At 37.0% G+C, this 21,518-nt stretch overlaps 1 protein-coding gene across 3 annotated transcripts in view; it reads right to left on the bottom strand.

Moving 5' to 3' along the window:
- Window positions 1-21,518, bottom strand: part of RBPMS (RNA binding protein, mRNA processing factor) — a 148,772-nt gene that overhangs the window by 55,933 nt on the left and 71,321 nt on the right. For all 3 annotated transcript variants that reach the window (XM_087814149.1, XM_087814148.1, XM_087814147.1), the window contains exons 3-4: window positions 21,144-21,182; window positions 19,914-19,976 (exon numbers count right to left, since the gene is read on the bottom strand). In XM_087814149.1, coding sequence (XP_087670275.1) covers window positions 19,914-19,976; window positions 21,144-21,182 — 102 coding nt within the window. The remainder of the gene's footprint in view (window positions 1-19,913; window positions 19,977-21,143; window positions 21,183-21,518) is intronic.

Here is a 21,518-nt window from a genome sequence, read left to right as displayed (position 1 = left end):
AAAATATATCTTTACTGATTTCAGAGGGAGGAAAGGAGAGGGAGAGAGAGATAGAAACATCAATGATGAGAGAGTCATTGACTGAGCCCACAACCCAGGCATGTGCCCTGACCGGGAATCGAACCCTGATTGCCTGGATCCCAGGTCGATGTTCAACCGCTGAGCCACGCCCGGCCGGGCTAATAATTCAATCTCAAAAGCTACAGAGAACAATTAGAGACACTGATGGAAAACTGAAATTCTATATTTACATACTACAATGCTCTAAATTCAAAGAAAGTCAGTTACTGCCTTCAGGACCACTGAGGGAATTTTTTAAATCCTCTTTTTATTACTTACATGTAAATAAATCTTAAGAATTACTTGTGAATAGAACAGTTAAAGAGAATCTTCTGGGCTTATGGAGAGACTGGAACAGACCAGGCATGAAGCAATTAGAGCCTCTCTGAAAAGAGAAGTTGGTTGGGGTGGCTACTCTGCTGGTCCTTCTTCTGTGGGAAGGGCACCCAGAGGCCAATGTCTGAGTTCTGTGCCCTTACTCCCATGACAATAGCTGACTATTTAAGTGACAAATGCTGCCCAAAGTGACCAAACATGTTTTTTGGTTCTAAAGATTTCAACCTTGCATGCAGAGATACTGAAAATGAAGGTAGTTAGAGCAGTCATGTTAAAAATCTTCCACTAGAGAAAACATCCCCAAACTCCTGTCACTGAGCTCTTCAGAGCTCTCCTGATGCCTGATGGAATCTTGTTGATTTGGTACATCCTTCAATTCTATGAGTTACCAGGTACCCCAGTATCCTCATGAATGGTTCTACCATTAAAGTAAGTTGGTTTCTCAATCCTGGACAATTACGTTTAGGGAAAAATGGAAGCATTCATTAGAAAGAAAGAAAAAAAAACAGTAAAGAATGAAACAAGGCTATATGTCTTTATTAAGAAATATGCCCATGGCATTATTATGTTAAAAAAAAAAAAAAAAGATACTCAACAATGTTTAGTAGTCTTGTGGGGGGGGGGGTGGGGGAGACTGTATATGTGCGCGTGTGTGAACACATTAGTCTATCTGTGTAAGCCCAGCAATGTTTATAATGTGACAACCATCTTCGTAACAGTGGAAACTTTGGTGGTGGTGGTGGGGACGGTTTAAGCAAGTTGAAAGGATTGATGCCCCTTTACCCTTCATAGTTTGATTTCCTAAAAAGGGATTCTCTTTGTTGTCCTGATACAGGATCGAATCCAGAATCACACATAGCATTCAGCTGTCATCTCTTCAGTCTCCTGAAATATTTTCCTCAGTCCTTGTCTTTTATGACCTTGACATTTTTGAAGAGTACAGTAGGCTATTTATTTCGTAGAATGACCCTCAATTTGGGTTTATCTGACTTCTTAATTACATTCAGGTTATGCATTTTTGGCAGGAATGAGATTTGTGTCATTCTCAATGCATATCATGATGTGATTTTTGTCCCATTACTAGTGATAATAACTTTGATCACTTGCCAAGGTTCTCACTGTAGGAAACTAGTTTCCCTTTTTAATTAATAAGTATCTCATAGGGAGATATTTTGAGACTATATAAATATCTTATATAAATATCTTGTTTCTCAATAAATTCCCACCCACTAATTTTATCATTTATTGATGATTCTTACCTAAAGCACTCATTACTATTGTGGTTGCCAAATGGTGATTTGCTAATCCTAATCCTATCATTCATTCCGTATTTACCAGTTTTCTCTTCTAAGGTAAAGCTTACCCTTCTGCTTCGTTTACTATTTATTCATTAAGTTCTTCATTCATTCATTCACACATCAGTACTGACTCATAGCTTACTTTATTCTAGGATTTATAATTTATTACTTTCATTTGCTTCAGTGCTAAAATTTTCCCAGATTTGTACGTTCACACACACTTTCACATCCACACCTACTTAGATATATTAAAAACACAACTTTGTACTGATAGCGCCAATTCGAATCCAACATGATTGGGTTAATTTCAACTTTCCCTTTCTATATTTGTAATTCTTTCTCTGAATGTTGGCTCTCATTATCGACTATACATTTACTTATTTGCTCAATACAGGAATGTACACTAAGTAGTTTCAGAATTGCTAAATATCAACACAAAAAACAAATTAATGAACTAGAGTTCATTATTTACTTACATTCCTTTTGTCTTTAGCCTAAAAGTATTCAGCCAATATGCATATTCAAGAATTATTTGGGTTAGTGCTCCTCGTCCCAACCCCTCTTCATTGTGGCTCTAATACTCATTTGAAATAGTTAAATTCATTTGTTCCCGTTTGTACTGTTTAAGGTCCCTCCCCATCCTTGTCTTCACTTTATTTTCTCTCTACCTATGTATTTATAGCAGGAAAAATCGTTCTACCACTTAAAACGTCGTTAATTCATTAACGCATTTTATCTTTGTTTACTCATTTATGAATAATTTTATGGATACTGAATAAAAAGCTGAGGACCCAGAATTATAACAGCACCCCCCCTTCACTTGCTGCGACTTACTGAGCTACTGAACCTTTTGAAATAAGATTCTAAACAACCAAAGGTTTTTAATGTCATTTATTATAGTTAATTTTAAAATTTTCAATTTCTGATTGAAATGTTTAAAAAGGGGGGAGTAAAGATAAACACAGCTGTAAACAAACAGCTAAGTGTGTGGCCTGAACCAGGGGAAAAGAGGCATTCTCAAGGCTGAGCTACGCTTGATGCATGGCTTCTGGAGTCCTAGACCAAAAACCTTTACAAAGTGACAGTATGGGCAAATTCAAATGGCTAAGAATGCTACTCCATTTTTTGAACCACATGAAACTCTACTGAAAAGTGACAGACCACCCTGTTTCCACTCATTCCACTGTCAGCAACTCTGCTCTCCTCTGGGGGACAGCCACAAGTCTCCCACTTCTTTCAGAATGAAGGGTATTTCCTATCAAAATCTCCTGGCGTTGCTTACAGACTCTGTCCTGACACAGAAATCCAGGGGATCTGAGGCATACCTATCAAACCAGATACTAAAGTAGCAGCAATTTCATATGACTCAACTTAATATGCTAAAAGAGTTTCCTGGTTGATTCTTGTAGGCTTCTTACTGCCCCTTTCTCCACGCCCAAGTCCAAATGAAAACTCACTTTTGCTTTAAGAAATGCAGCACATCCAGAAAATCCTGCTGCCCAGGCAGGAGGCTATATGCTCAAGGGAGAAATGAATGCTCTTTAAGTTATCAATACTAACCAATCATTCTGACTTCCTAACACATAATAAAAATAATTTGTCATCCAAAACTGTATACATAGTACAATAAAATCCCAGTGTGTGAAAATACCTTTTCCTTTGTAGTAATCTGTTTGGTTCTTCCCTAGCCTTGAGAATCTTCTAACCTTTACACTGAGGTCAAAGAAACCCCCATCTTGTGTACAGGAAATAACAGGACCTGAAAACAGGAGCTCAAGTCAAGGTCAAACTTAGTATTGACCCCTTTCTGACCTTGTAATCCAACCTCAGTACCTGAATCTTGTCTTCTCTCCAGCTTCACACCACCCTCCTTATCTTGGTTCCTGGTACTAAAACCCAGAACCTGTGAGGCAGGAGTTCTGACATGCCTCTCCAAGCTTACCCAAGCACAGACCCACTAAATCTCAAGGGCTGTTTCAAAACACCTGATGTCAAAACATCTAAGATTCAGGTGGTAGCTGATCTGCCTGGGGGCCACTGCAAGCCTGTCACATCACTGACCTAGCCTGAGTTATAACTTACCTTTTTATTTCTCTTTTTGAAGGTTGTAATTATTACCTTACAATGCAGAAGAAATCGGAAAGTATAGTGGGACTAGTGGTGGGATGGTAAAATGACTTTCTTCTAAATGAATAAAAGGATCAAGCACTAAACATCAAAGTTAAACCAACACTGCTAGTTTCTATGATACATAAAACAGTATCCATGGGGAGGAAAGAATTAATTCAATTCTCAGGAGTAACTAAAGGGAACAGGAAACTTAGCTGATGGTGTGGGGGTTTTGAAAGCATTTATATTCTAATTAGTTAATATCATGGCTTGGTTGAGCTTTAGTAAACAACTATTCAATTTCTCAGCAACCTGAGCTTCTTTCATAAGAAACTAAGTGCTCCAATACCAGTTCCTTCTGCTAGCTGACTAGAACAAGCTAATAAATAAATAAATGAATAAATAAATAAATAAAAATAAGACAAGCTAATAAATAAGTAGATAAAATTATTCTTATTATCTATTCTTACACAAGTTCTACTTAAAAGATTTCTAGTCATAATAGCATGTGGGGGAAGATATGGGCAAGAAATCCAGAGGTTGGAAGTGGCTTAATTACACTATACCATATACCACATTCAAAAGATTTTTCATTCAACCACAAAATGCACTTGAGTCCTTGCTAAGTGAACAAACATTGAAGTCTATTTTATTCATGACTTAAGTGTCTCTTTTTCTTAATGTTGATTTAACTGAAAATTCAGTGTTATTTTAAAAGTTGCTGGAATATCATATACTATGTATTTTTAATAACCTGTAAAATATAATTCACATACCATAAAATTCACCCTTTTGTATACAATAGTTTTTTTTAGTACACTAACAGAATTATGCAGCCATCATCACTATATAGCTTTAGAATACCTGTGTACAAGTTTTTATGTGGATATGTGTCTTTAATTCTCTAGGAGTGGAATTGCTGGATCATAAGGTAACCCTATGTTACCTTTCTTAATGAACTGCAGAACTGTTTTCTGAAGTGGCTATGCCATTTCAATCCCATCACCAATGTATGAGGATCCCAATTTTTTCACATCTTGCCAACACTTGTTATTGCCTGTCTTTTTAATTTTAGCCATCTTAGTAGGTGTAAAGTGGTAGTGTATCTCCTTGTGGTTCTGATGTGCATTTCTCAGTGCTGTTACATTTTAAAACATTTTGTTAAAGAGCGCTAAGAATAAAAGTCTTCTATTTTTAAATAGCATTTTGGTCACAAGGAAATAATCTGAGAACCACAATCTTTCAACATAAAGGAATGAAGTTGAAAGAACTAACTTTTACCTTTTAGAAGTTAAACACACAAGTGAGAAATATAAACTGTTTTCTGAAAATTATTGATAGACATGTCATTCCCATCAGGAACTACATAGGTAAATACATACTTTAGAGATAGTATGAGGTCTCAGGGGACCAAATTATATTTACAGTTTTCTGAGTACTGTCAGCTTTCTCTTCTACAGGCAGCATAAAACATTCAATCAAATTAGAAACAGACTCCAGGCAAGGTATATGCAGAAGTTTCCCTAGGAGTCTGAAAACAATTGTTACATTCAGTTGGAACCTTAAAATGACTCAATGACATGCCAAATAGAAACCTGAATCTGGGTAATCTAACTCTGTTGCAGTGGAGTGGATGGGACTCATTCAAAGATCAGTGTGGAGGAAAGTGAAAGAAGAGCTGCATGTTATACATTATAACCAGAGAAGACGACGGGAGGAAAAGAAATGGGGGGTGGTCAGTACTGCCATTTCAAATATTTCTCCCAACTCAATCCTATTCCTAAAAATGAATAAGTAGAAACCTTCTACCATTTATAAACATATCATTGTATCACAAGTGAAAACTTGTAATACCCAAATCTTTTTTAAAAGAACACAAAACTACCTGTGAGTAAATATGACAGAAGTGGGAAGCTGGTAGAGAAATAGGTTCTCTGATGCTAAGTAGTAGAGGGTTATCTACATAAAGCATGAAATTCACAGAATTTTATTGAAATTTTGGGACCTTCTAACCTAGTAGTTTTCAACCACGGGTACTGTCCTCACTGCCCCTGCCCCTCCACTTCTTAGGGACATTTGGAAATGAGTGAGGGTGTTTGGGGGCTGTTACATGACTGAGGACCACACTGGCATTCAGTGGGCAGGCAAGGATGTTCAAGTCCTACAACGAGCAGGACAGTCCTATACAATGTAAAAATGATCTCATCCAAAATGCCAACAGACTTCCCAACATAAAGACATGAAGATCCAGAAAAGTCAAGCAATCCAGCTAAATTCAGTTAACTGGGAAAATCCAGAATTCAATTTTCCGATTCCTGTGAGAGAGAGAGAGAGAGAGAGAGAGAGAGAAAGAGTGAGTGTGTGTGTGTGTGTGTGTGTGTGTATGTGACAGTTCTGTGAAGTTTGTTATTTTACAAAGACTACATTATTTTCAGATAATAATAGAGGTCATTGTTCAGTTCCACTGTGCTGAAATTTAGGTAGACATGAGTTCCAACCAGGAATGAACAAGTGAGGAGAAGAATCCATCAGATGTAAACGGTATTTCATACTTTTCCTAAATAAGGACATTGCTTGCAGAAACATCAGGACTGTTGTTAATACAACAGGCTGTGCTGCTGGGTCACTGCCCATTGAGAAACTATCAGACCAATTATGCCTTGTTCTTTTTTTTAATCCAACTACCTCCAAGTCCTTGCCTTGGATTTACCTTAGAATAATTTACTTACTCACTGTCCTCCTTGCCTAAGTAGTCCTTCGAAAAAAACGTGTCCCTCTCCATTGGTAATATATCTAGATTATGCTTTAAGAGACCCCTTGTCCAAGAGCTCTCTGTGGGTATATGTGTCCATATGGGTTGAAGCTGGGCTATAAGTCCAGGTACAGTTCCTTGCTCCACTGTCTAATTTAACAGTCTTCCAGGAAGCGTTAGGTTTCTCTATGCCTTGTATCCATCCCCTTGTTTTGAGAACCTTGAATTTAAAACAAAGTGTAATTTTGTTTCTAAACCAGATGTTCCATAAAACACAATGAAATTTTATCCTGCTCTGAAAGTTTTCCTGACAGAAATGCACGTCCATGTCTAGTCTAGAATGTCTCCGGAGGTTTATCCTCGACTTCAAGCCTATGTAGTAGTTTCTCCTCCGATAATATTTTGTACCAAGTTCACGTCTCCGAGTGTAGTAATAGAATCAGCTTGGCCACAATCGAAAAACCAGTTATCTTTCATTAGCCATCTTGGGTCTGGAATAAAAGGACTTTAACAGTATTTCCCAGTGACTAGGCCACTTCCTAAAATAGTTTAGCCTTGGCTTCACTTTTGTGTGAACAAAAGTTAGCACTCAAATTGACACCCTCTCACCACCAAGCCAGACTCCTATGGTAAAACCTACAAAGTGGTTAAGATATCTGCCTCAACAACAAAATGAGGAAAATCTTATTTCTGTCCCCCAAATCCAGAAGGCCTAGGAAGACAACTAGGAGGTGGTTTGGGTGGATTCCCTTCCACTTACTGGTGAAGGCAAGCAAGAAAACTGGTTCCCCAGAAGTACCATCCGCTATAGTTAATTATAGTGATGATTACAAAGGAGAAACCCCAACCCAAGGTCACAACCAATTTTGAGGAGAAGCTCCCCCCAAGTGAGAAGTTTAAGTTGTGGCAATTACAAGTGTGGGCTTTGGAGTTGGCCTGCCTGCATTCAAATCTACCTCCATTGTTAATCTTGGGCATGTTATTTAACCTTCCTGTGCCTCAGTATCCTCAGCTATAAACTAGAAATGGTAACAGTCCATACCTCATAGGTTGACTATAAGAAAAAAAATGAGCTCTTTTTGTCAATGGTTAGATTAAGGTCATCATGTGATGAGCACTACTGTGGTCCAGTGCTTATCAGCCAAGGAGCTGCTTCCTAAACATGAACCAATAGGGGTGTTTTCTCCTTTGGATTTTCTGGAAAGGTGCTTCTACCACTTGTGAAAGAGAAGGATGAGATTCACACTCACCTCTGAGAATCCCTAGGATTGCTGAAGCAGTGGGACACCCGCGCTGCTGTCTGAGCTGGTGCTATGTAGTTTCAGACAATCCTTTTATTATTAAATCCACCTGGTTTCATTTGCCCCACAGGGAGCTGATGCTTGTCCTGCTTCTCTCACCCACTTCTACTGATTGGCAGTCTGAGTAGCTCTTAGGGGGACTGGCTGGTAACTGCAGGACTGGATCCATTTTGTAGGAGAAATAGGGAGAAGTACTTCAGAGTATCTGGGTCTTCAGTTGACTTGACCATCCACCCCAGCTAAATTTATTTCTCTTTCACTAAAGCATACTTTTTGTTTGCCAGCCACCCCCTGTGTACATAGCCATGCCCCAGGAGAATCTGCTTTGTATAGGATGACTATAAAGTCCTGACAGGGGCTTTGAAGCAGCTATAAACTCAATCTTTAACATGTCAACAGAAGAGGAGTCAAACAGAGTTTATTTTCCAAAGGGTTGTGAGGGCATGATTATTTGAACTTCTGCGACCATGTTCTCAAGCTGTCATGAAGAGGATGATTCAAAGACCTGGGTCCTGACAATGTTAGGAAGGGGATGGGATGTCTCTACTTGAAGCATGGTCAGTTACCCATCAAAGCAATATTTTAGTGATACTCTGAAATAGACACTATTTTGTGGAAAGAAACAGGCCAGAGTGCATTTGGTATTCTTTCATTCAAGAATCCTGATGTTAACATTTTTATTCTGAGGACGTGGAAGGTAAACAGGGGTCAACAGTTCTGGTAGGGACAAAGGCATCCCTTGGAATCCTTAACACACAAGTACCAAATGTGGCTGGTGCTGCCAGCAGTCCCTTCACTGTATAGTCCTCATGCCCTCTCTCAGGTCTCATTATTGGACAATGAACGTACCATAAGCACTCCACTTCTCGGGGAAAAAGGTGGAAACTGCATGCCTGCCTTTTACTCCTGCACCTGCTGAAAAAAGGCACTCAAACAAATGGCTCTCACATGAAAGCTTAAAAGGAAGTAGTTCCTAGGCAATAGTCTTCATTTTGTTCAGCTTTGACCCTAAGACGCTCTTTGGGTGATATGGGACAAACCTACAAAACAACTTTTGATGGTCCACATCTGCTTAATGTTGACCCATGACATTCTATGTGATGTCTGTCACTCCACTGGGCACCAGAGAAACCTCAGAATTTTTGTGGTTAACTTCACTTACTTGGGAAATCAACAAAGAGGGAAAAAGAAAACTAAGCAATAAAACTAACAAACAAAAGAAATCACAATCCTATTCTTAGCCATAGTCTATATTCTAAATCAAAGCAGTCTAGAAAATATACACCTTTAGTCACATAGCATATCTGATTAAAAGGCAAGGGTGTGTATTATCAATTACAATAACAAAAATAACATAAATCTCTTTTCCTAGTGATGGCAAAATTGAGAACATCACTTTCATTCATAAATGCCACCCATGTGCTCATACAGCTTTGTGCAATGTACAAAACTCAAGATTAAACTGGGAAGGAATGAGTTTTGAGATACTTACTAATTACATATCCAACAGCTCATTCAGAGCTGACAAGACAAATCCTTTTAAAGTAAAAGGGAAGATTACTGACATTTAAACTTAAGTTTCAAGAATGGTGCTGGCACTTCAAGGCAAAGACTAATAATACATAACTGTACACTAATCTTCTAATGATTGTAAGGACAGTGACCTTCTTTATTCAACACATATTAGACGCATGCCAGGCAAAATAAGACAATGGATGTATGTACGTGTAAAAATACTAAATGAACTCTGAGATATGCTGAATGATTAACACTGTGCAATATAAAGTCTCTATTATAAAACCAAGTGTTTCTGTGTCTATGCAGAAAAGCATACAAAAAATAAGTCCTACTTGTGAGGTAGACAGGCTAAGAAAGTGCATTTAACTCACTCCTCTTTGAGCTTTTAGTGTTTGTTAGGTCATCTGAGGACCCATCTTAAATTTCTGTATATGCTTTAAGGATCATTTTACGAAGTTTACTTGGAGTCTTTATTAGTGACTGGTGTAGGAGAGAAAAAGATACGGGAGAGGAGAGAAAAAACAGTGCTGATATAAACAGACACTACAAATGAAAAAAGACAGTTGCCTAAACTTTCCAAAGCCATTTTGAAAAGACTTCATTTACAGGTCAGACACAGCCCACAATAAGCATCCAAGTATATTTTAACAGCCCTGTTTCTGCTTTCCAGTACTCCAGTACTGAATGCCCCTCCTCCCAACAGAACCCAGTGGAATTCAGTGTGGGAGCACACTTGTGTGTGTATAATCGAGTTTAGGTAATCTTAATGTCAAATCTTAATATTAAAGTTAGCCTTAAGTAGAATGCCAAGAGGAAGTAAAAAACATGTCTATTCTAGTTATTGATTTTTATCTGCATAACAGGATAATGGCAATTCTTTAGAAAGAAAAGACTATTACATTTGAAAAATTAAGTATTTTTAGAAGTCAATGGCTTTATATCCTCAACTTTACTGGATATAAAAATGAGTGCCAAATACACCAAGAAGTTATTTATTTGGCCCTCAAAGTCATTTATTAACATCACTACAGACAAATCAACCCATGGGCAGGAAATCTGTTCTCTGATGAATGCATTAAATATATAGAAATAAGGAAAGAGGACAGCATTTGTTCCCTAAACCTATTTTTAAAAAACTCTAGCACAGACCATCAAATGGCTTGCAAGCTCTTTCCAAACAAAAATTTGGGGCTTACATACAAGTTATTTGAAAAGAATGTAAACAGTGATGTTTAAACTTTGGAAGTTCACTACAAAGTACTTCCTGTGCTTCACAAGGAGCCAAAACAAAGTGAGTCAAAACGGATCTCACCTCTGAGCAACTTCAATCAGTATTCTTCCTCTACTCTAATACATCACCTCTAGGCCACTTACAAAGTTGAGGCTGAATTTCTCCCTCTCTACAAAAAAAGCTTGTTTAGACAATAAATTCTAAGGAATCTCACTGGCTGATAAATAAAACAGTTTATACAGAATGGATGGAGGAGCCTTTGGTTTTAAACAGATTCAAATGGAACCTAAAATGGAGAAAGGCAGAAGCATGATTAGCTTGACAGATTAAAAGAGAGATGCAGGAATGTTTGCTGGGCTTACAATATTTTGAAGGCTTGAGAATATGAAGGACATTTATAACTTTGTCTCACCAAAAAGCTCCAAGGAAGAAATGATTAATCAGTTTACCATTAATAACATTATAATACAAATCAATGTTTAGAAGTACTTGGAACCCAGTGGAATTTGGGATTCCCTATATTTTTACATATAATCAATCTGTAGGAAATGGGATTTAGGAATAAAAACCAGTCCTTTGTGAAAGTCATCATCACCACCAATTATCAGAATTTTTACCATTTACTGAGTGCTAATAACTTTAAAATGCTTATATCATTAATTTGATCCTCTTAACCTGTTTTTTTTACACTGAGGTGTATCCAGTATCTGGAACCTTGAACAGTCGTTTCTACCTTCTATTCAATGGTCCTTTATTTGTACATTACATTGGCCATCTAACGGAATACCAAAATTCTATAAAAAATTATACTGTAATAGTGTCTGAATTTTAATTTTTGAAAGTATAGAAACAGTTTTATACTTTCCCTGTTTTTGCTCCTTTGTTATAAAATTTCTGCTTGAGAATGTGATATGAATGCCTTTCCTTTGAAACTTATTTTATTTCCCATATCTCCAGATTTACTCTAAGTTCTGTGTATTTATTCATCTATTTACTCTAAAGAATAAAATTAATTAAATGATTACAAGAGAACCATTAGTTATGAGTTTTCACCAGATATTTTCTACTCAACCACATTTTCTGGGGAAATTATGTGGACCTTTTGATTTAAAACATTAATCTTTAAAACTGACTTGCCCTATAATGGCTAGAAAACAAAACTCATGTCCTTTTACGCACTGTCCAGGTTACTCAAGGTACCACGTAACTTTTCAAAATGTTCTCTACTGAAACTTATCACATTTTTACAAAATGAATTTTAGTCTTAAAAATATATCTCATGGTTTATATTCTATAAATATTAGCCTTTTAAGACAAACTTTATTATTTTTAAGATTCTAGATTAGTTATATCATGTTCACTAGAATTGTTTTATTTCTTATCCCTCCTTTTCCCGTATTTACAATGCATTATATATTTTTTATATTATAGAAGCATTTATTCTATTTCTTCTTCCTTACTTTTTTACATATTAAAAAAATCCTTCACTATTAGTGGTTCTCTCATTTAAAGTTTTTATATGTTTCCATGTAATATTTATTAAATATCTATTAAAACAACAAGAAAAGTTTACATTTAAGTATAAATTAAGAAAATACCTCATATTGTATATACTTGTAAGGAAATAAGAGTACAATAATTAACATATGTCCTCTCAAAACACCCTATTCCTCTTTAAGGGAGACAAGTCCCAACCTCACTCCCCAAGACTTTAAAATGTTCTAATTCATTCCAATTACAGAGTTAGATAGAGTTTCAGCTTTGTGGATCAAAAGTTCAAATCCAAGTAATCAGAAACATTAAAGCCAATGTGGGAGGGAGCTCTCTAGCCCCTAGTCATAATGATGGTATGATCATTCAGTAAAAAGTAAAACAATGATTTTACAACAAAGACAGTGATTTTAAGGGGCTAAAATGTGCTACGCTGCAGAGCAATCAGTACTGTGGATGGCCTAGAGAGTGGAGATCTCTGGTTTTAAGAACTGGCTTGGCTTCTTAGCAAAAGGAATTCTAGCATATAACTCATTCTTTGCACTTCATGCTCCACAAACACTAACTACACTTTCAACTTTCACTTACAATAGGGGTAAATAGATTCTCAGCATTTCTGAAATACCTGAAGAACCATGGAGAAAGGGCAAGGTCAATATGAGATAGCATTTTAAAAAGGGAATCTAGCTAAGTTTAAACAAGTAGATCTTCAAAAAGGAACAATGCAAAGTCTAAGGGGTTTCTCACAGCCATGTAATATTTGATGAACTACTTTACCTAGAGAAGAGCTGGGCAAACTTGAGATTTCCACATATACTTGTGACTGGAATACACACCAGTTTGTGTGGTTTTTCCTGCCCATTTCCTTGGGGAAAGGATGATGCTAACATTTCTGGCTACTTTCCCTTCTCCAAACTTCCCTAGGACTTCTTTTACTAACATTGTGTCTTACAGTTTCCTATGTGGATGTTTAACAGGTTTAAATAACCTCCTTTTCTTAGGGCAAAGACACTAGTTAGAAATTTAGCAAATACCTCACATTCAACTTTTAAATTATGTCCTACACCATTCCTAAGGAGGTTTTATAACAAACCAAAAATGCAAGACCATCACAAAGAGAGCAGAGCACAGGGGAAAAAAAAAAAAAAAAAAGCCTATTTCAAGCTGCACTGAACTGTTTGTCAAGCCCTAAAGTGCATGCAGTCACTGAGGAAAAGTCTGAAAACCCTGCATCATGGCGCCACTATGCTAGCACAGGCACAGCCCCCAACCCGGTGACGTCAAATAGCTGCCTTAAAACTCTGCAAGTCAAGAGTAAGCAGTTGTAAGCAGATTTAACAGATAAACACTAGATCAGACTCATGATCTCATCTGGCAGCCCTGCATATTTCCCATCCAAAAGTCCCAGCTGGGATCACATTAATTAGGTCTCTTCAACCACTCTGAGCAACAGGCTAAGAGAAATTTAGGGAGAAATTTTTAAAACTGATAAGAAACATACTGACACGGTGCCTGGTGAGGGGAGAGTTGAGGTAGGCCATCTGGATGCTTGTGTTTGCGAAAAAATTTTGTTTAGTGGAAATACTTCACCTAACTCACAAGCTGTACAAATATTAAGATCAAAAGTCCTAACTTGCACAACCTGTCAGGAAAACCTGTGATACAGGAAACAGAGACTGTTGTCCAGGATTCTGTCAAACTGAAGCCAAATGTCTTTGTGTGGCCAGTACCTGTTTCTGCCCTGGTGTCCCTTTGTATTCAAGAGTTTGTACCAGAACTTTATGGCTGTATCTTTGGACTAAGAAAGTATATTCATGGTACAGGTTCATATTTACAGCATTTACAAGTGTTTCTGCTGGGTGGTTTCCCTTTAACACCTTTGGAAATGAACAATACCCCTATTTCACAGATGAGGAACCTTGTACAGGAATAATGAATTAATCATCCCAACTGTTTAGAAACTCGGTGGTTGAAGAACTCAACCTACTCAACAAAACTGAAACTACAGCCTGGCCGGGCGTGGCTCAGCGGTTGAGTGTCGACCTGGGATCCAGGCGATCGAGGTTCGATTCCCGGTCAGGGCACATGCCCAGGTTGCGGGCTTGATCAATGACTCTCTCATTGATGTTTCTCTCTCTCTCCCTCTCCTTTCCTCTCTCTGAAATCAATAAAGATATATTTAAAAAACAACAACACTGAAACTACATAAAAAACTGGAATCAGTGTGATACAAATAACTGTAGTGTTTGCTTCAGTGCTAGGAATTTACGGAAATGAAAAAGGTAAGTTTTTCTGATTATATCAGTTGTTTTTTCAACATGTGGCACTATCAAGTGCCTTTTCAACGTGCTCTCTTACTAATAAAGATTTTTCTAAAATTTATTTTTACCCTGCACACTGCTGAATCAATAAATTTCTCTAATAATCAAGAGATAATTTAAAACTATATATCCTCAATTCCTCTTCACTTTCCACTTATTAAGGCTGCTTTGCACTGGAAGTCTGAATGGCTGTTGCCTTTTTCCTCCTCAGAACCAACTGCTTTCATCTCTTTATTCCAAAGCTTATACAGACCTTGAGAAAATACCTTTCTCTAATGTCTTATGTTTTGTGTTCTTTTATATACAGCATGCAAGTCTTGTCTTATTAAAAGAATCATCCAATGGTTGGGTTGGGTTTTCTCCTCCCTTATCTTATTAATAGGTAAATTACTGAAGGGTAACAGTTCCATTAATTAGACCTGCCATCACAGAAAAGAAATGTTTCTTTTTTTTAGTAACATTTTAAGTCACATGAGATACCAGAAGAATCCAAATCCACTACTAAAACTGGTCGTAAGTATTTATCAAGAACCCAATGATCACTTCACACCTACTAGATTGGTTATAATTTTAAAAAAACAAACAGAAAATAACAAGTATTGGTGAGGATACGGAAAAATTGAAACTCTCATAACTTAGCTGGTGTGACTACAAAATGGTGCAGCCACCAGGGGAAGATTTGAAGGATCCTAAAAAGTTAAAAATACAATTACCATATGACTCAGCATCCCCATAAGTATATACCCAAAGGAATTGTCCCTAGTGAAACAGCTACTTGTACACCAATGTTCACTGACACATTACTCACAATAGCCAGCAGGAGGAAACCACCTCTGATGTTCATCAAAACAGATGAATGGGTAAACCAAATGTGGTATATGTCCATACAATGAAATATTACTGAGCCAAAAAAGGAATGACGTCTTGATACATTCTACAACATGGATGAATCTTGAAAACATTATGCTAAGTGAAAGAAGCCAGATACAAAAGGACAAATATTTCAGTATCTTTAAGAGGCAAATTAACAAAGACAGAAAATAGATTAAATGGTTACCAGGGGCCAGAGGGAAGGAAAAATGGAGATGTATTACATAATGGTTACAGAGTTTCTGTTTGGGGTGATGAAAAAGTTTTGTAAATAGATAGTGGTGATGGTTGTACAACATGGCAAATGTAATTAATGTCAATGAATTGTAAACGTAAAAACCATTAGAATGGTAAATTTTGTTATGTTTCCTCACAACTAAAAATAATATAGCATACCAAAAAAATCTGAATTGTACACTTTAAATGGGCAAACTATATATTGTAATAACTATGTATAGTGTCAGGTGGGTATTAGACTTATCAGGGGATCACTTCATAAATTATATAAATATCTAACTACTATGCTGTACACCTAAAACTAATATAATATTGAATGTCAACTTTAAGTGAAAAATGTAAAAAAAATTAAAGAAGGGCAAATTATGTAGTATGTGAGTGCAACGACAATTAGAAATCACTCAGATCAGGGATTTTCCACTGGTGTCCTGTGGCACACTGGTGTGCCGCAAGAATTTTTAAAACATGCAATTCCTGATTTTTAGATCAGGGGCACTGACCTCTTTTCCTTCAGTTTGTCAAATATAAAAATGACAACAGCCAACACAATAGCCATCCAGCGTGAATGAATCAAAATTAAACCTTTTTTGGTCAAATTGGCAAAAAAATATATTTTTTGGTGTGCTGCAGAATTTCAGTAATTAGTTTATATGTGCCATGAGATGGAAAAGGTTAAAAAATTGCACTTAGATCAATGAGTCTAGTTTGAGAGTAAAGCAAATTATTGCTAGCCTAAGCAATGTTTACTTAAGGCAATTTGCAATACATAGTTTGATAATATCAGACTTCTCTAGTCCTAATATAAAACCTACCCTCCATAACAACTACTTAAAATTAGAAGAGGAGAGATAGCAAACAAATTTACATGTATACTCAAGAGTCCACACACAATCTTTTAAAGTACTTCAGATGAGCGATTCCCAGGCACCGGCATAAGACAATGCCTTTTACGGAACTGTACACAAAGCAAGGAGCAGGAGGAGCCTCTTGATCTGAAGTGCTAACTACTAATCATTCTTATTATTAAGACATGATTTCAGCTAGGCAGCAACAGCAATATTGGAGCCTTCACAATTGGAAGGAAGAGCCAGAGATGGCTTAATCTCACTTCTGCCCTGCTTCCTGCGTTTCTTCTTAAAATTTCCACAAATCAAATTTTTACTCACCAGGTTAACTCTCAGTATACTGTATTTGATTTACATCCCCAAATTATAAACAAATCCTAAAAATAATTAGATACTTTAGGCTATCAGCTCCCCTTTCCATTAGCATGGAAAATGGAAAACTGCCTGTACAGAAATTACAAATGTGTCTGGAGGGTGACGAATAGGTCAGATACTTTGCTGCCAGTTTAAAAAATGAATGGGGTTTCTAATCATGGGGATTAATGGGAACACAGATAACCTGAAGGGAAGTCTGGGTTTGGGTTATTTTTAGCTTAATGTGGGAGTTTTTGCCATAAAAACAAGATATACTGTATTTAATTTAGAAGATAGGATTCATCCCGATAAAAGTTCAATGTTACCACTCAATTCAATCTGAGCTTTTCCATAAAATTATCAAATTGACTGAAGCATAATCCAAAAATGGAAGAAAATAAATGGATTTAACAATCAATTATGGGAAAAGAATATTAATACTAATAACTGAACCAGAGAATAATCAAGACAGAAATAACAACAAGAAGAGAAGCTCCCAGCATGGAGAAGTGGTTCATAACACTATGAACTATTTCATATAGAGGGACTTACTGAATTGAGGTTTAAGTTTCTCAGTAGTAGAATCAAACAAAACATTACAAAATGAAACTTTCCCCAAAGAAATGTGAGAAAAATCTTTTAAGAGAACTGCCTAGACAAATGATACAAGGAGAAAATTTCATAATATGAGATTTCATAATATGAGCATCATATGTTTTTAATTCACTAATTAGAAAAGATGACCCTAAATAAAAGCATAATATATTGGGCCATAGAGAAGATATGTCAGCTTCATGATAAAGTATATTATCCTAAAATAGCCCAATCTCCCTGCAGAGAGAAGTGGTCGTCTTGCTCCACAGCCACACACCAAGCTTGACCATGGCCATTTGTCCTGGACAGCATGAATTAAACAGTCTGTCACTGTCACCAGGATTAAGATGCAAGAGGCCTACTTCTACTTCTAGCAGCCATTGTCTCTAGATCTCAGTTCCCCCAACTATAACAACAGGATGATTTCTAAGGTACAAAGACCTCTGATACTGTATGCATAAAAGTTAAAAACACTGAGAAAGAGATCAACTAGGAGCTCAATAAATGCCCTTATACTCACAAGTCAGCCTCTGAGGAGAAGAAAGCTCAGGTTCAATACTCCTCAGGTAAATATTAACAGTTACTCTTAAATCCACAGAATAGGACAGAATTAAATCTGCTTTACTTGGAGGGCTTCTCAAATAATTAATACATGAGCAACAAACAATTAATGATTAAGAGAGAGGATGCTGCTAAAGGAAGGCTTGCTGACAGTGAAAAAGGAAGAGCAGAGCACAAGAAGAACCTAAAACCAGACCTCAGGACAAGAAAGCCCAGTGATCTGGGGCCATATGGCACAGGGATGGGCTTAAACACCTCTATAATTATGTTGTAGCATAGCTTAATACCTGATATTTGTAATGATATAACCCGCAGGCACCAAGAAAATTTGAAATTATATTGCTATACTTTGCTTTAGTAAGGCAAGAAATCACAGCTTATGACTGACCATTTAATAACCTAGCTCGTAAGCGAATATTGCGTTCATCAGAGGAGAGAGGTAACTAACTATAAGAGCCTACTGTTCTTCAGACAGAAAGTCAGTGACATCTTTACATGCACAGCAAAGATAAAGTAAGGTAATGCAGAGTACATTCTGTGAACAAGTTTCAACTGCTGTTACTTCCTTTATAAAAACAATGAAAAGACCTGGTGAAAACTTCATCTAACATAGCTTCAAAGGAACCAGAGTATTTCTGAGTTTAGAAAGATGTCACCTGGTTAGAATGAAAGAAAACACTGCTTAAACAGAAATTGTGGATACTTTTTTAGTTTAAATTTTTTTTTTGAGAAAATTCTGGTTGTATGCAATGCAAAAATCAGGAAATCATTTTTATGTCTAAATATTCAACTATATACTTTGCTTCTGCGAGAGAGGAACAGAGTAAGTAAGAAGTTATTCTGACCAGAAGGTCATTTATCCAAATCCGGAAAAATTCTGAGCTCTGTGGAAATCTTGGATTCCTAAGACGTTCCTGTATGTTGCCACCAAAAAAACAACAATAATAAGCAAGTTATTTCTTCTGGGAATGTATACATTTTTTTTCAAAGCCCAAAAACCTCTCAAGCTTGTGTCACAATGATACCATTATGTCGATCTCTTTCTACTGGGCCACCAAGTCATCAGGATATTGGGTCTTTTCTATAGCCCCTCCTCAGCATGGTCTATCTTAGCATCCAGGAGCTTAGAGGAGCAACTGGCAGGAGAATCTACAGGTACCAAAGCAACGAAAAGGCCTGTGACTAGTTCACAGAAGCTCACACCATGACGCCCAGATTGCAATCAGTTGTGTGGTCACTTTCCTTTCAAGAAGCACCCTAAACACTTTTGGCTGCATTAATCAACCCTCATCCACAGCTGCTTAGGCCAACAGCCTGGAGAAGGATGGAGCCAGGCTCTTCACTGAGACTCCTCACCTGAGGATCAGCTCTCAGCATCTGGACTAAATTAAATTGGCTTCCTTCCACCTTCTCTAGGCTTGGTTCCCTTAAGTTGTTTTGATTTTCAACATACCAAAGGGGAAAAATATTTACTAAAATAAAACTGGTAAAAGCTTCATAACATATGTCAGACAAGATGCCTACAAACCAAATACAGCTATATCTATTTAATTACAGCTTACTCTCACTTATTTTATCACAATGCACAATGTTTTTCCAGAAAGCCATATATGCAAGCTTTTAATCAGTTAGGATAATGACAATGACCTGTTTAAAAAACAAAAAGCCACATACCTAAAATAAAACCTCATGAAATAGGAAAAGCCAAGATTTTGATCTATTCTTGGCGTAGGTTTAGCCTTGAGAGTACGATGGCCAAACTAAGCTGTACACCACCATGGGACACGACTGGGCTGAATTAAAATAAGACTCACAGTATCAGGTATTTTGAGCACTGTAGCAAAAGCTAGAAGAGCAAAGTGTTACTGGATACTCTGTACATCTGACCACAATTCTAGGAAAAATCTCTTTAGAGGGCTCATTAACTTGATGAACCCTTTCCTGTTAGATTGAGAAGTCATATTCCTTCCATTTAAGGTTCCGCTACTTCCCACCACCTCCTAAGGAACACCCCCGTGATTAAAGGAGTACTTACATTCAAAGCATTCTTTGCAGCTTCTGCTTCTGAGCGACTGTCAAAACTGACAAAACCTACGGGCTGCAGAAAGAAAAATATGAAGGAAAAAAATCAGGAGGTATCTACTTTTCTGGGTCAAGGGTGATGTCAAACTGAAGAGCTAAGAATAAGAAATGACCACAGGCATTAGTGTAGGAATAAGAAAGCCAGTCCAGGAGAATCATGACTCAGTGGTTTAGCAGAATTTCTAATATGAATCAAAGGGATTGTGAGGGTGGTTCTTCAAGGGGATTTAGAGGATCATAAAAATAATCTAGAAGGGATTGGGAAGTGAGCAGCAGTGAACAAGGTAAGAGAGGAAAACTTGGGCCTAGAGACTCTACTTTTCTAAATTGAATTCAATGTACCTTAGTTTCTTTATCTTTTAAAGTAGAAAGAGAACCTTCTGGTACAGTCAATATAATGACTACAATGACACACTCATTAAAATCCTGTACTCTCACTGCATAATCAAAGTTACAAAATGAACATTTCCATTGCAAACCCCAAGGGATGCCATTAAAAAGTCCTGTGATTAATTAGTTGTATAAACCATACTGTTCCAACTAAAGAGAAAGGGGTCATAATCCCTTTGGACTCAATATCTTTCAGTCCAAAAGGATACTTGCAACACAGCTTATTCCTGATGAACCAGAGAATACAACATTGAGTGTTGAAAAGTGATTGGGAGGTGAGCATGCTGAGTGTTCAGCATTAGAGGGAAAAAGCATACAGCTGGAATTTTCAAGAAGCTTGTAGGAACCACCAGGGTCAATGGTTACCACCTCCATTCGGGGTTTGAGAGAGAACATGATTCTTCACCACCAGACACTCATACCGATTGTGAAAGTCTGCCTGTTTAACCTTATTAAAAAAGACAACAGGAAAAAATTGGGAATAAAAGTGAAGTTGGATAATAATTACTTTTGAATATACAGATAAACCCCAATAAAACTATGCTGGATGTATGTAAGACATTTGCCTTCCTTGGGGCTAGTCCCAGACATCCTGGCTGGAGACTATGGAATTACAAACCATTTTCCTGTGCTAATTCCTAACCAACCTCACCCTAATTTTTAGAACTACAACAACCTCAAAATAAAATCCTAATGGGAATAAAGAATGTTGAGCCCTAGCAACATTCCTGAAGAAAGTCAATTCAATCTTATTGTAGAAGTGATCATTTATATGCAAGTTTAAAATTCTTACCTGCTTAGATGTGAGCTTTATAAGAGAACCCTCATAGCCCTGAAAATAAAAAAGAACTGAATTTAGACACACAAAAAGAAAGAGTACTGGGAGGAAAGCAATTATAAATGGCATCTTCTCAAGTAAAGATAAATCCTTTATCCTTTACACAAATGCCTCTTAAATTAACCAGGAAAGCACATTATACACACAGGCACACGTGCACACACCCACGTGAATCTATGCCTATGTTTGCAGACTTGGGGCCTAAAAAAATAAAAAAATCAAGCCCCTGAAATTCATGCACTTTTTATGTTTCTTTTCCCTTTTTTCCCATGAAATCATGCAATGGTAGAAAAATTGGTGTATCTGTGTACAGCAGATCTCTTTGTTTTA

The sequence above is a fragment of the Miniopterus natalensis genome, chromosome 2 (genome assembly GCF_054644295.1).
Source record: "Miniopterus natalensis isolate mMinNat1 chromosome 2, mMinNat1.hap1, whole genome shotgun sequence".
NCBI classification, from domain to species: domain Eukaryota; kingdom Metazoa; phylum Chordata; class Mammalia; order Chiroptera; family Miniopteridae; genus Miniopterus; species Miniopterus natalensis.
The sequence above is the reverse complement of the archived record's forward strand: the minus strand, read 5'-3'. Positions and strand labels throughout refer to the sequence as shown.